Source organism: Gasterosteus aculeatus, chromosome 2, assembly GCF_964276395.1.
Source record: "Gasterosteus aculeatus chromosome 2, fGasAcu3.hap1.1, whole genome shotgun sequence".
In the NCBI taxonomy this organism is placed as follows: domain Eukaryota; kingdom Metazoa; phylum Chordata; class Actinopteri; order Perciformes; family Gasterosteidae; genus Gasterosteus; species Gasterosteus aculeatus.
This window is the reverse complement of record NC_135689.1, coordinates 9,529,032-9,543,711: the sequence shown is the minus strand read 5'-3', so window position 1 is coordinate 9,543,711 and position 14,680 is coordinate 9,529,032. Positions and strand designations below refer to the sequence as shown.

Genomic DNA, 14,680 nt, shown 5'->3' with positions numbered 1-14,680 from the left:
TCTCGTTTCATTTGTTTAAAGCTGTTGGGCCTGAGATGTTAAAAACATATTTTCCCTATGAATGTACAATGTAAGAGTAAATACATCTATGTTTTTTATAAGCAGCTAACCGTTATCCAACAATTTCACACCGAGGCATCAAATTATCACGCCAAGACTACAAATCCCATCTGTCCCTGCGTCAATTTCGGATTAGCCTATACTTGTAAAGGCAGGGGGGTGGAGATATTTTGTTCACATTTAACATGCAATCAAACCCTTCAGTAGTATTTCATTCAACACATTTTACAGTCTGTCTAGAGTGATTGAACATTAAAGAGGAAGACTAGAATGTACATACGAGAAATAAATTAGAATCACTTTTCGGTGGACCCTCTGTACGGGAATAGTGGTTGTGACTGTAACGTGCACATGTTGCTGCTTTGCTTTGCCTTCAACTGAAATAGAGTGAGGGGAAACGGTTCTGGAACAGCCGGTCAGGCAGCCGTCCAGCGGAAAAACTCACACAGAGCCCGCCACACTGAAACACTTTTCAGTTCCCCATCAGCAGCCGTGTTGATTTGCCACATTGTTTTTTTAGGTTTCTTGCTTAAATACAAGCCGATTTTAATACTACAGATCAGGCCGAGTAATATCGGATGTGGTAAGTTCTGCACACTTGTGTAAGCTCTCGTCTTGGTAGTGTTAGCTTCAGCTAGTTGGCTAACATTAGCTAGTTAGCTAACATAGCGGCACAAGTAGGGGAAAAAGTCGTTGGCTGGCTAGATAGCTCGAAAGCTAACCGCACACAAGCTAACAACTACGCAGTCGTTTGATCTGCGTTATTGGTAGTCGTTAACGTGTGTTACTCGTGGCTAGCGGAACCCTTTCAACGGGGCGCCTCGGCTATCCGTAGCTAAGGCACCACAGGAAATTAACCGTTAACTCTAAACTGGGATTTGCACATTGCATGTGTACCAGAATGCTGTGTTAATTATTGTTATGTGATGAATACCGTTAACAAGCCGATGGGCTACATGCCTCCAAACATCAACTTGGACGAACGCGATGCCTTTAGAAAGAAAAAAGCTAACTTGTATCACGAAACGTTTGCTAGTACGTATGGACCAACGTTATATTTCATCACGTGTCAACATGACCACTAGCGTTGATAACGTTACCATATTATCGTAATATTAGCCAGTAACGATTTCTCCTATTGGCTTGCCAAGTTAATAAGTCTGTTAACGTGACATTTTGTATCAATAAGTGTCGTTTGCGATCATTTTTTAAAATATTTTTCATTTCGCTATGAAGAGATGATAATGGGGATCCCCTCGACATGTGTACCCGAGAATATGCGGCCCACTCTTTCCCTGGGCCTTTGTCATATACCAGGGACCCCCTCCCCCAAAACTCCTCCTCTGCAAGGAATGCTCACCCCTAACCTCAATGTGACTGAGGGCCCAGACGCTCAGCATCACTCCACTTAGCGAGTAGCTTACCTACTGCTGTACCTGTCTTTTATCTCTGGGGAACCATCAGGGTTAAACTGAGCCAGACTGGACCCGGGAAAGAAAAGTCAAATGTCTCGCCGATCGCTGATCAGCGTTGCAATGGGAATTATCGAACTTGGTTAATAAACCGTAAGATGTTAGTCTTAAGTATGCTGCATTATGTCACGTCTAAGTTATGTGTTGTAGTCTGGTTCCACAATGAGATTTCATTAAGCACCGATAGATGGATAGTTACGGTGAACGTATTGCAAAAACAGTCAGCGTTTGGCTCTTTTCCGCTTGTCTGCCAGGCGAGGTGTGTGCGCCTTTTTATATATATGTATATTTTTAGAGCTGTTGCAATATGGTTCTTTCGCCTTTTTTTGTAACGATATGTGGTCCTCCCGGTCATTGTACAGCAATATAACTAACGTGCATCTTCGGGTCGCGAGGGCGGGTTGAGAGCGCGTTGGCTTCCGCACAGCAGCCAATGAGCGGAGCTCGTGGCCGGGCAGCGTGCTGACAGTCACCCTTTCCTGTTGAATATCTCAGCCCCTGCGTCACCGCCCCTTTCTCCCAGCTGCCATTTTGGTTTTGTTCCTGTCTGCAGTCGCAAAGCCAGCAACGCAATCACACAGAAGAGACTCTCGGCACAACGACATAGTGACTCGACATAATAGCGCAGACTGGCCTGATACCGCATCGTGTTTCTTTTTCTTCGTGCCGATCGTCGAACTCTTCATTCATCGATATTACTGACATCTAGACACTGCGGGCGAGGAGTGGGTTCGCATTGGGTAGGAACCGAGAAGGATTATTGGTAAGAAACGAGAAATCACTGGAGCACGAGTGCAATGGCTAACGTTAGTCTTTCTTTTTTTTTCTTGTTTCGCTGTTAACAGTTTGATGGTAGTTTTATTTAGTCTTTGTCACATTAAGCCGTATAAAACGAAGGCGTTTCGCTGTCTGTCTGAGGAACAAGCCGTTGCTGTCTTTAGCGAGCAGGTAAAGCACAGCTAACGTTGGGTTCGCTAGCTTGTAAAGTTGTGTTCCGCTGTGTGTGTGTGTGTTGGGGGGGGGAGGGGGGTGCAGGCCTTGCCCGAGCTGGTGTCGTTACGGGCAGACTAGCTGGGTGGTGGTGGTGCTTTTTCTTTTAGCTTAAGTTATTAATGTCCCGGCTGGGTCCATTTAGCCAAGCACGTAACCTGAACTGATCAGTAGCACGCGACCTACCGTTCTTATTCAATCGGCCGTAACCGCATCTCAGCCGTCTAAAGATGCAAAATGGCTCATCCCGGTTATCTAGCGCTACGGTTATATTTGATTATTTTTATACAAAGCGCTAGCGCAGCTGCTTTGTGCGGTGCTGTATCATGTCCGGTTCCTTCATTTTCGTTTTTAACAAACGGCGGCCCTTCCTCTTATAGTCGATATGTGACTATGTGTAGTTGTAGTGTTATTGTTGAATACTTGCCCCGAACCCAGAACCGACTGTAAGGTTTTTTTTTTTTTAAGGGGGGTCAGTTTGACTTTTAGGAAGCGAGTCGAACAGCCTTTTGATGCGGAAATTGTCGGTGATGGCGTTCACCGTGCGGCGGCGAGGTGTACGACACACTGCGGCCTGCTTCACCTCCCGGTGGGGGGGGGGGGGGGGGGGGGGGGACTGGATTTGTCAGGATTGTGCCGTTTAATCACAGCGTGACGTTACCAAGATATTATCTTGGCAAAGATTATGCTGGCAGCAGTCCTGCTCGAACTGCAGACCTACGGCGCTCGTGTTCCATAACTGCAGGCCACTGCGAGGTGTTGCTCACTTTACCGCAGTGAAGTTTTAACGATTCAGCTCTTTTTGAAACGATGTTTGCGGCCGGTACAATGAACAATAGCAGTGACCAGCCAGGCCCGTCGCTGAGCATGGATAGTGATAATGCTGCTATTCATTGCCCTTCCCAGGGTCTGTGCGTTTTTCTAGCAGACCGGTGCTTGGACTGAAGCCAGCCCAGCTGCTCCCTCGACTAGAAATCCTCTTCAACATTAAGGGGATTGGATAGCACTTAGCTTGGATACTCTTTTGTTATAATGGAAGTGTGGCATTAAGTCAGATGTGTTTCACTAATTTGTAACTTGGTTTGACGTAATTTTTCTTTTATGTAATCATTGAAGCAGTTGTGTTATCAGTTAATAAATTAATTAATCTAAAGTTCTAGAAGTGTAGTGCGGATGTGGAAGAGTCTTAACGGGGCGTGTTGTTGCACAGATGTCCAGCTCGCCGCTGTCCAAGAAGCGTCGCTTGTCAGGAACAGAGACGAAGACGGGATCCCACTGCTCCTCCTCTAACTCTGTCAGAACTGATCTGTCCCACACACCTGCCAACGTAAGCACTAACCCATAGCAGACATTGTACAGCTTTGGTAAAGCTTGTTTAAACTAATTTCAACCTCTTTTTCTCCCAGGGCATGGCTAAGAATGGCAATGATGCTGAGATCGACGAAGGCCTGTACTCCAGACAACTGTAAGTCTGATCTGTGTCACTTTTATCCTAGTAAAGAAAAACTGACCCACTTTTTGAGCTGGATGTTTAACAATGCTCATGGTACTTTCTTTCTATAGTTACGTGTTGGGCCATGAGGCTATGAAGCGAATGCAGAACTCCTATGTCCTTATCTCTGGTATGAGAGGTCTTGGAGTGGAGATAGCCAAGAACGTCATCCTGGGAGGAGTCAAAGGTGTCACTGTGCACGACCAAGGAGTAGCAGAATGGAGAGACCTGTCCTCTCAGGTGTGTGGAGGCATGCACACATACTCACATATTTCCATAGTGTTTTTTTCTTTTTTCAAACGGCGGTTCACACTGACTTCTTTATTGGAGATGCTTCTGGTGTGCGATTATCTTTGAGCCTGATTCCAAGTCCAGTGTGGTTGTTATGAGTCTTTCCGTAGCATTGTTGCCATCCAGAAAGACTATTGCAGCCGGCCCCGCCTTTGTTAGCCATGGGCTGGCCCAGATTTATCAGTGGGTGGCCTCTCTTTGGGTCATAATCATAGAGCTAAAGCCTGTTTTAGGGCATCATTACAGCGGACCAATTGTTTATGTCTGCAAGCCTGTGGGCTTGAATTCTGATGTCTATTTCGGGCCGGACAGATGTTGTGAATAGAATGCTCAGGTGTTCAATCAGGAGGCTCAGCGAAGATCCCTCCTGACCGTACAGAAGTGTATGATTGCATGTGTAAGCTCCATATGGGATTGCTTGGTCTTAGCTTAACCATTTTAGTCTTCAGTATTTATATTTTAGTCACTGGCATGTGCCTTTAGTTTCATTTCTCATTTAAAGAGGCATTGAGTTGCCTATTTATATTTCTATATTTGCCTATTGGACATGCCCTCCGTAGAAAATTTAAAGCATATTTTTGTGGTTTGGTTGTTTTAACGTGAATTGGGAACCTTTCTGAAATGTCTTAGTATCACCAAAATCAGTTTGAAATAAGTGGTTTTGACAAGGTATGTCTGTATCCTTGGGTGGATGTATATTCTTAACTGCAATATCTGGCAAAGAAGCTTGAATGATCTGGTAACAGATATTCTGTGACCCGTGATATATTTTTGGGGGTCAGTTTTACCTTCGGGAGGAGGACCTGGGGAAGAACCGAGCGGAGGTGAGTCAGCACCGTCTGGCGGAACTCAACAACTACGTTCCTGTAACCGCCTACACCGAAGCCCTCACTGAAGACTATCTGACCAAGTTCCAGGTATAATTGAGACCAAACTTTTGCCCCAGTCAGTTCAGCCGTCGGAGAGGAAGGTTGGTGTTTAATTTGGTCTCTTGTTGCGTCCTAGGTGGTAGTGCTGACAAACTCCACTCTGGAAGAGCAGCAACAACTGGGAGACTTCTGCCACAACAAAGGAATCAGTCTGATTGTCGCAGACACACGTGGTCTGTTTGGGTAAGCTTATGATCCTTGTTGTTTAATCATTTACATGTAATGTAACTCGCACTGTCAGTGTCTAATGTGCATCTTTACTTTTTGTTTTGTAGCCAGTTATTCTGTGACTTTGGTGATGAGATGTTGGTGTTTGACACAAATGGAGAACAGCCGTTGTCTGCTATGATTTCCATGATAACCAAGGTCAGTCCTTTGAATCTGAAATATGTTCTAACCTCTTGCTGCTGAGTGAGGACACATTTTCTTTTGAAACCAAACCTTGTATGCTTTTTGTTTCTCCAGGACAACCAAGGGGTTGTGACATGTCTTGATGAGGCTCGTCATGGCTTTGAGAGTGGAGACTATGTCACCTTCACAGAGGTCCAGGGTATGACGGAGCTCAACGGCTGCCAGCCGGTGGAAATTAAAGTTCTGGGTAAGACGTTTTTCTATTTAAAGAAAAAAGGTTTTGGTCGGTGCAGTCGTTGGTGTAACAAATGTACATGATTTTGTCTCTGTCCAGGTCCCTACACCTTCAGCATCTGTGAGACAACTGGCTTTACAGATTATATAAGAGGAGGAATCGTTTCCCAGGTCAAGATGCCCAAGAAAATCTCCTTTGTAAGTAGCTGTCTTTTCCACACGTTAATTATATGTATATTGACCAGTGGTCCCCAAACTACTACCCCACTACCATTGAAGCGTGGCATAGTGGTGGGGGGGGGGGGGGGGGTTCCCCATTATTCAAATTACAATACTGGTTCCGAAACATTTACTTTTGCCGTCACCATCGGGATATCTGAACACAGTTTGTCTTTTACGTGCAGAAATCCATCTCTTCCTCCATTGCTGAACCAGAGTTCCTACTGTCAGACTTTGCCAAGTTTGAGCGTCCAGGACAGCTGCATGTAGGCTTCCAGGCTATCCATGCCTTCCAGAAGAAACACAACCGCCTTCCTGCCCCTTGGAACCAGGCATGTCTTTATGAATATATTATAAATGGGGGGGGGGGACAATTTGATCAATGTTTTGATGTATTAAATTGGTAGAATAACAATCCAAAAAGTTTTTGTGAATAACTTAATTTAATCCTCTAATTGCATGAAAAACTAATCGTTGACAGACTACCTGTGATTCTTTTGGTAGTACTGCATGTCAATGTTTACTCAATTCTATTAATGATTATTCTGAACCATTTTTTGTAACTTACTGAGCTGTGGATTCCAGGCTGATGGAGATGAGCTATTGACGTTAGCCAAAGAGGTGAACTCTGCTCAGGCGGGGTCAGCCAAAGTGGAGCAGTTGGATGAAGCGCTTATCAAAAAGCTGTCTTTTGTTGCTGCTGGTGACCTGGCTCCTGTCAATGCCTTCATTGGAGGTCTGGCTGCACAGGAAGTGATGAAGGTCAGTAGTGCACTTTTGAGATCTAATTTAGATGGACTTGTGAATTATTTACTCAATTCTACAGTTGTATAATATAGGGTTTAAATTTCAATATATCTAGACAAGCATGTCATGAATACGACGTCAATTTAAGATTAGGGATTATAAAGGACAGATTAACGGAAAATCTAGATAATGCCGTTTTCATGATCTGTTGCTCCACTAGTCAATAGAGTATAGGAATAAAGGTAAAGAACCTAAAGATGCATCACGTAGCACAACACCCATTAACTTATGGCCAAATTAAGCGGAAAGTAATATTACTAGTTTTTGTCACATACGGCTTGCAATTTTCATTTTTATTTGCCATTTGTTGTTTTAGGCATGCACTGGAAAATTTATGCCAATAATGCAGTGGCTGTACTTTGATGCCCTGGAGTGCCTGGCTGAAGAGGAAGGAGTCGAGCTCACGGAGGAAGAATGTGCCCCAGTAGGTGTCCAGAGCACATCACACCCTTGTACTGAGGACAGGCGCACATGATGATGAAGCATTGGTGTTAAATCTATCTTGCTGTCTCGTTTTCTTCCAGAGGAACTGTCGATACGATGGGCAGGTTGCCGTCTTTGGCACAAAGCTGCAGGAAATGCTTGCCAAACAGCGCTACTTCCTGGTAAGTCCGCCATGGAAAAAACTTTGCCACACAACTCCCTGTTGCCCTGTTTGCTAATGGAACTTTAAAATGATGGTGATCATCAAGCATCTCCTGGAAAGAGTGACTGGAGGAGCCAGTTAGTGTCTCGGTGTCAGTCCTCAGCAGCGCGGATCCATGTCCTCAAACTTGCATGGACAAAATGTGTCACGCCTGAGATCTGTGTTTACGCCTTGTGTGGATGGCTCACGCCCGTGTGAACAGAGCTTCTCCTTTAGTCATCCTTGTGTTTACAGACCATTGTCGCTCTGATCCATACGCATTCCCCCTCTCAGGTTCAAAATGCAGTTGAACTGCAGATTATTTACAATTTAGTGTTTAACATCAACGTGTGAAGTAAAGGTTTTGCTGGTGATCAGTCAAATATGCCATCAGCATTCATATTATTGTCGCCAATCTCTTATAACTTGTAAACAACCAGTCTGTGTTTTGGCGAGCACCTTAAATTCTGTTCTGTAGTATTTTCACAACAATATAAATGTCATAGAGGAAATGACTTGTTTGCTCTACCCATAAGACGCTCATAATACATCCCGGGAATTGTTTTTATGAAGACAAACACTAGATGACCTTAGAGTATAAAAGGATACAATTTGGAATATCTGACTTTACACTGACTTCAGAGTTGGTGAAATTTATTTAATTGTGGCATTGAGGTCTGCCGCTTTGACCAGCTGCTATAGGGTAACAATTGGATCTGTATCTGACAATATGGATCATCAATGATCAGCAATTAATGTCTGTAGCCAAATGTGATCTTGGATTTCCAGAAGTAAAAAAAACATGTATTTTTTTATTTATGACTCCAAACCGTGACTTGTATAGTCTGTGGTGCACAATAATGATGCAAGGTGACTTCTGTCATTTTTGGTGGATTTGACCAAAACGTATGTAATCAAAAAGCCTTCCTCCAACAGATGTTTGATCAATGTCTTCTAATGGCACATACAGTGAGCGTTACTCACTGAAATGGGTTTTATCATTCCAGGTGGGAGCTGGGGCCATTGGCTGCGAGCTGTTGAAAAACTTTGCCATGATTGGACTGGCAAGCGGGGACGGCGAGGTCATTGTGACGGACATGGACACCATAGAGAAATCCAACCTCAACAGACAGTTCCTCTTTAGACCCTCCGATGTTACGGTCAGTGTCATCTTTGCGTAACCCTGTCTGACTGTAGCTATTGCGTATATAGTGCACATTGGCCATTTATAGATTGATAGTTGCAGTGCCAGTTATGGATTTCCTGTTTATTGTAACTGTCCCAGAGTTGTCTTTCTCGCTATCTATGCTGCTGATGCAACCTTGATTATAAAGGACATCAAATAATTCCCAGTGTACAGTTCCTGGTGTTTTTTTGTGTGGGGACCACAAATCAGCCAATTGAGAATGCTATACTGGTTTTAATCTGGCCAGTTGCCACACTAATACTTTGTGTAAGTGGTGATGAAAGTGTAACTGACTATTAATATCATCCCTTTCTGCTAACAGAAAATGAAGAGTGACACAGCAGCTGCTGCCGTGAAGCAGATGAACCCGTCCATCAGGATCACAGGTCATCAGAACCGGGTGGGCCCCGACACAGAGAGGGTCTATGACGATGACTTCTTTGAAAGCCTTGACGGAGTGACTAATGCACTGGACAACGTTGATGCGCGTAAGAGACACCAATGATTTCAAATCTTGTTTGCTTAAAACAAAAAAAATATGACACTTGACTCTTGGAAACCATACATCACCCTCATTGTTGTCTGTGCCCATTTGCAGGTATGTACATGGATCGGCGGTGTGTGTACTACCGTAAACCCTTACTGGAGTCTGGTACTCTGGGAACCAAAGGCAACGTCCAGGTTGTGATTCCCTTCCTCACAGAGTCATACAGCTCCAGCCAAGACCCGCCCGAGAAGTCCATCCCCATCTGTACCCTCAAAAACTTCCCGAATGCCATTGAGCACACACTGCAGGTCAGTGGATGTACAGAATGTATATGGTGCATACGTTATCGTGGTGCGTATAGATGCATTGAATGTCGAGCTGTAACAGCTTTTAGTAGGAATGTATTTGAAGTGTCTAACGACACTACAAGCCACTCATCAAATAGTAATATCGCGCGTAAACCGTAAAAAGTGAAATTGAGTAATAGATTTTATTTCCCAGACATAGATCGCAAAGTAGATCCGAAAGAAATGTACTGTACTTTCGATTAAGTGAGTTGGATGGATGATTGATCTTTCCTCAACAATGCCTTTTTTTCCAGTGGGCCCGCGATGAGTTTGAGGGGCTGTTCAAACAGCCACCAGAGAATGCCCAGCAATTCTTGTCGTGAGTTGCATTCATTTACATACCAAATTGATTGTTTGTATTTGATGGTACTTTTAAGATAATTTATTTTTTAGTTAATTAAGACATTTGAAAAAACACTTTTTCCTTAATAAGAAGTCCTGTATTAGTGGAATTTTCGTAGTTTTCTATTCAGTACTTCTGAACTTGCCTTGTCGCAGTTCCATAACGGGGCTAATGTAGGTCATGCTATTTTTCTATGGTTTGATATTTAGGAGAGCGCTCTTTTGTAGTACTTTAAACTGATTTCAAAAGTCTAAATCAAATTCTTTTAAGTCTGAACAACAAGAAAAAAAGTGTTTGTCAGCTTGTGAAGTTTATGACCATTATTCTTACAGAGATCCTAAATTCATGGAGCGCACTCTGAAACTTCCCGGGGCTCAGCCTGTGGAGGTGCTGGAAGCGGTTTACAAGAGTCTTGTCACAGACTGCCCCCACAGCTGGGCTGACTGTGTAGCCTGGGCACGCAACCACTGGCAGTGCCAATACAGCAACAACATCCGCCAGCTACTGCATAACTTCCCCCCAGATCAGGTACAGACGGAGCTCACTCCCCCAAGGAAAGCCCAGTTTACCCTCCACGCTACCAGTTAATTTCTCACTACCATCCCAAATATTCATTTCAGCGGTCCGGAAATCTGTTAACAATCATTCCAAATCTATCAATATACTTTCTGTGTCATCTTTGGTCAAATGTATTCAACGTGCTTTGCGTTGGTGCAACACTTTATGAGAAGGGCTGTCGGCACGCAGTATAATACGAATATTGTCGTGCCGGTGTACTTGCAGTCTTAACTCTGCTCATGTTTCATTGAGATGCTGAAAAGAAACTGCTTAAGTCGGGGGCTGAGGTTAACATTAACCTTCAACTTGATGTCCCAGTTTTATCATTCAATGAAATTCTTGTAATGGGGAACCAATTATAGAATATTAATTCTTTACCTGGTCTTCAGTTTTGTATTTTAATGATAGATTTGATGCTTGTTTGTCTTTCAGCTAACCAGCTCTGGTGCCCCCTTCTGGTCCGGCCCAAAGAGGTGTCCTCATCCACTTGAGTTCAGCACTAGCAATGTGAGTAGGGGTCAATGTTTCTTCTGTATTCCTACTAGACCGTTCTCTGCTGCGGTCCACCCAGTCCCAGGATAGTGACGGGAGTGCCCTCTTTTGTAGGAGCTGCACATGGACTATGTAGTGGCAGGCGCAAACCTCTTCGCCCAGTCATACGGCATGCCGGGCAGCACCGACCGTGCAGGTGTGATAAAGATCTTGCAGGATGTTAAAGTGCCCCCCTTCACCCCACGCTCAGGGGTTAAAATCCATGTCTCAGACCAGGAGCTGCAGAATAGCAATTCCTCTGTTGGTAAGATGCATATTCAGCAATAACATGTTTCATGTTGATGATCATGTTGTCGTGAGACACATGAACAACGGATTTATTGTTTTTGTGTAGATGACTGCAGACTGGAGGAGCTGAAGGTGCAGCTACCGTCCCCAGAGACTTCCAACTTCAAACTGAACGCCATTGACTTTGAGAAGGTTGTCTTTCTAATAGATTCTTCTCTGGAATCGATTCAATTTCACTGTTGGTGCTCGAAGTAATCTGAACCCACGCTAATTGTGGTTTTTTTTTTTTTTTTTTTTTTGTGATGGTTGTTTACCCCATCTAACAGGATGATGACACCAACTTCCACATGGACTTCATCGTAGCATCATCCAACCTGAGAGCAGAGAACTACGACATTCCCCCCACAGACAGACACAAGGTGGGCACATTTCTATGGCATTGCCTTATGTTAAAATGAAATGATTTTTAGATGTTTTGAGCTCCGATGATGATCCCGCCATGCTAATACCGATACACCAGGCGGATGCTTGTTGTCCGTCTGGGTGTAAGTGAGTTCTACTCACCTTCTCATGCTGATGCTATCAGTGTGTGCTGAGGAGAAATATTACTTTTAACTGTTCTTAATGTGTTTTTAGCAGAGTGCAGCAATAACTGGGGGCTGTTTTTCATTAAAACACTTTTACCAATGTTTATTAACATTTTATGTAGGTTATATACATTCAGAGCTCTGAATAACAGTATTTCATTTAGTATTATGATTCATGAAATGATTATTTTAAAACTAGATGTTGGGTTTCTGTTTTTGCTGAGGCTTGTTGGCCTTTGGTAAACAGGGTTTGGTATCTCGTCACTGATCAGTCCGCTAATTATTATGGGGAAAAAATTATAATTTAGCGATGTACCGAGATGGCATTTGATTGAAACATCACTGCACAAAGTCTCCAAGACACGTGGCAAATAGATGGTTGCTAATCATCATATTACTCTCATGAATGTCTGAGTTTGTATCTGTATTAAATGTACAGGTTCTGTAAGTTGTGCAATTAGCAGTTCTGTTAATCTCATTTATTATATAAATCTGTTGAACATGGGTAAAAGATACTTATACTGGCTTCCATGAAAGCACAGTGAAATCAATAGTTTGATAGAGGGAATGTGCGACATCTAGTGGCTGAATATCAAAGTCACTTTTATTGGCTCCGTGTTGAGGCGACCTTGTGAGTGCCACCGGTCAGCACTGTTATCATTGGTAACCGCGGTGCAGTGTGACCTGAACCTGTGGCTTTAGAATTTGTCACTTTTTTAAAACTCCTTTCTTTCTTGTTCTCATCACAATGCAGAGCAAACTGATAGCAGGCAAGATCATTCCTGCCATTGCCACCACCACGTCCGCAGTGGTGGGTCTGGTGTGCCTCGAGCTCATCAAGATCGTCCGAGGACACAAGAAGCTGGAATCCTTCAAGAACGGCTTCATGAACCTGGCCCTGCCTTTCTTCGCCTTCTCTGAGCCCATTGCTGCTCCCTCACACAAGGTGGGTCGCCGTTGGAGCTGCTTGGATGTTACCCGCTAAGAGGATTCACGATGGGTCTCCACTGGAGGAAATAATGTCCCCTTTTCAATCCTCAAGATGTTAAGTGTCAGCTCTGAAACGCTGCCCAAGAATTGCCATTCAATGTTTTGAGCTCCGATGATGATCCCGCCATGCTAATACCGATACACCAGGCGGATGCTTGTTGTCCGTCTGAGTGTAAGTGAGTTCTACTCACCTTCTCATGCTGATGCTATCAGTGTGTGCTGAGGAGAAACATGGCTTTTAACAGGACCCTGGTCTTAATCTGTCGTTTAGCATAGAGCAGTAATAACTGGGTGCAGTTTTTTTTAAGGTCTCTCTGGGACTGGCATCAATCCATACTCTTTGTTTCTGCAGTACTATGACAACGACTGGACGTTGTGGGATCGCTTCGAGGTTGCTGGCATGCAGCCCAACGGCGAGGAGATGACACTCAGACAGTTCCTGGACTACTTTAAAGTGCGCTCTCCTCAGATCCTTGGCCCTTAACCCCCACGTGGTTTCCCACCCACAACTAACCGACCTTTTTTCCCGCTGTTCTCAGAATGAGCAGAAGTTGGAGATCACCATGCTTTCTCAGGGAGTGTCCATGCTCTATTCCTTCTTCATGCCTGCTGCCAAACTCAAAGAGAGACTCGACCTGCCGTGAGTATTCCTCAGTATTTCCTAGATCAAACACCTTAACCGTTAAAAAAACTGATTCACTGTCATAAGTGCATTCTCCTGTGTCTTGTAGGATGACGGAAATTGTCACCAAGGTGTCCAAAAAGAAGCTGGGCAAGCACGTGAAAGCCTTGGTGTTTGAGCTGTGCTGTAACGACCTGTCGGACGAAGACGTGGAAGTGCCCTACGTCCGATACACCATCCGCTGAGCTCCACGCTGAACCCACCCACAGGAGGGTGGGAAGTGCAGGAGGGACTGGGGTGGGCATCCTAATTGAGGAGTTGAGGTTGTGATTGGGGGGGTGGGTGGGTTCATCCAGGTCAGCTCTTTTGGATCAATCAGTTTTTGTTTTTTAGGCCTGGGTTTTGATTAAGCCCGTGCCTGAGTGTACATAGCCCCAGTAAGCGGATTTAAGGATTCTTGTATGTGTGTTAGGGATCCAGTTGTTGCTCGGCTGTGGGATCGGGGGTGTCATTGGCGGACGGGAGCACGTATACAGGACCTCTTGATGTTCCTCAGAAGCAAAAGCGCTCTGCTCAGTTTAATTCTAAGCCTTAGTGTTCTCTTGGTACTCTTAAATCCAGCTAGTGTCCCTCTGAAACATCCTTAAACTCCACTAGCATTCAGCTCTACAGGAGGGCTCTTTTTAAAACGGCAAAAACTGTCTCCTCGTCACTCTACTTGCTCTTTCTTCCCCCAACCAGTCTAGTAGGCCCGACGCTACATGACTTTTCTTTTTCTTTTTTTCAATGATGCACCTCCTAATTAAAAGACGTTCAGCTATGAATCCCAAACATAGTGACGCGTCTATTGAGAATCTATAACCCCATGCCGCTGCCCCCAACTATATCCAAGACCCCAAAATTGAAACTGTAGAAGCACCTGAAGACTCAGGTAGACCTGAGTCGACAGCCTCTCCTGACTGGAAAACAGCCCGACTAGTAGGAACCCTCGTTGTTTTGAGGCGCCCTTAAACCCACGTCGTCGCGCACTCGGCCTTCGGAGGGGCTCTTGCACATGACCAGTTTTCTCATTCTCTTATTTCATGTGTTTTGTTCATTTCTATTGTTTTGGTAGGGGAGGGGGGGGGCAGGGGGAAGGCTGAAAGAGTTTTGGCACACACCTTGTAGATCGTAAATGGTCTTTCTACTTTGTTAACTCCAAATGACAAACGTGTAAAAGCAAGGTAATGAGATGAAATGGGAGCACTTAGTGTGATAGTGAATAAACGTGTAAAAACACACCTCCATTTGTCTAGTCATTTTTAATCTTT

At 44.3% G+C, this 14,680-nt stretch overlaps 1 protein-coding gene and 2 non-coding genes across 4 annotated transcripts; all 3 read left to right on the top strand.

Moving 5' to 3' along the window:
* Positions 1-262: 262 nt before the first annotated feature.
* On the top strand, positions 263-14,650 carry uba1 (ubiquitin-like modifier activating enzyme 1). 2 transcript variants are annotated; one of them, XM_040192833.2, is made up of 26 exons: positions 263-643; positions 3,733-3,849; positions 3,929-3,987; positions 4,086-4,254; positions 5,088-5,222; positions 5,311-5,417; positions 5,510-5,600; positions 5,700-5,832; positions 5,920-6,017; positions 6,224-6,370; positions 6,624-6,800; positions 7,162-7,269; positions 7,370-7,450; positions 8,478-8,630; positions 8,979-9,144; positions 9,255-9,451; positions 9,745-9,809; positions 10,166-10,361; positions 10,824-10,898; positions 10,998-11,187; positions 11,278-11,363; positions 11,498-11,590; positions 12,513-12,704; positions 13,101-13,202; positions 13,288-13,388; positions 13,480-14,650. In XM_040192833.2, exons 2-26 carry the CDS (start codon positions 3,733-3,735, stop codon positions 13,613-13,615), a joined length of 3,174 nt encoding a protein of 1,057 aa, XP_040048767.2. In that variant the 5' UTR covers positions 263-643; the 3' UTR covers positions 13,616-14,650. The 2 variants fall into 2 exon arrangements, with proteins under 2 accessions (XP_040048767.2, XP_040048766.2); XM_040192832.2 differs by lacking the exon at positions 263-643 and adding an exon at positions 1,909-2,295.
* Positions 11,652-11,772, top strand: LOC120830019 (small nucleolar RNA U6-53/MBII-28). Its single transcript, XR_005713792.1, has one exon. It is a non-coding gene; the product is annotated as a small nucleolar RNA U6-53/MBII-28 (small nucleolar RNA).
* On the top strand, positions 12,856-12,976 carry LOC120830018 (small nucleolar RNA U6-53/MBII-28). Its single transcript, XR_005713791.2, has one exon. It is a non-coding gene; the product is annotated as a small nucleolar RNA U6-53/MBII-28 (small nucleolar RNA).
* Positions 14,651-14,680: the final 30 nt, after the last annotated feature.

Excerpts from the sequence above, each read along its gene's own strand:
- uba1 (XM_040192833.2), top strand. The coding sequence starts at position 3,733 with ATGTCCAGCTCGCCGCTGTCCAAGAAGCGTCGCTTGTCAGGAACAGAG. Across the intron at positions 5,418-5,509 it reads GACACACGTGGTCTGTTTGG|CCAGTTATTCTGTGACTTTG; the intron begins GTAAGCTTATGA and ends TTTGTTTTGTAG. Across the intron at positions 9,145-9,254 it reads ACTGGACAACGTTGATGCGC|GTATGTACATGGATCGGCGG; the intron begins GTAAGAGACACC and ends GCCCATTTGCAG.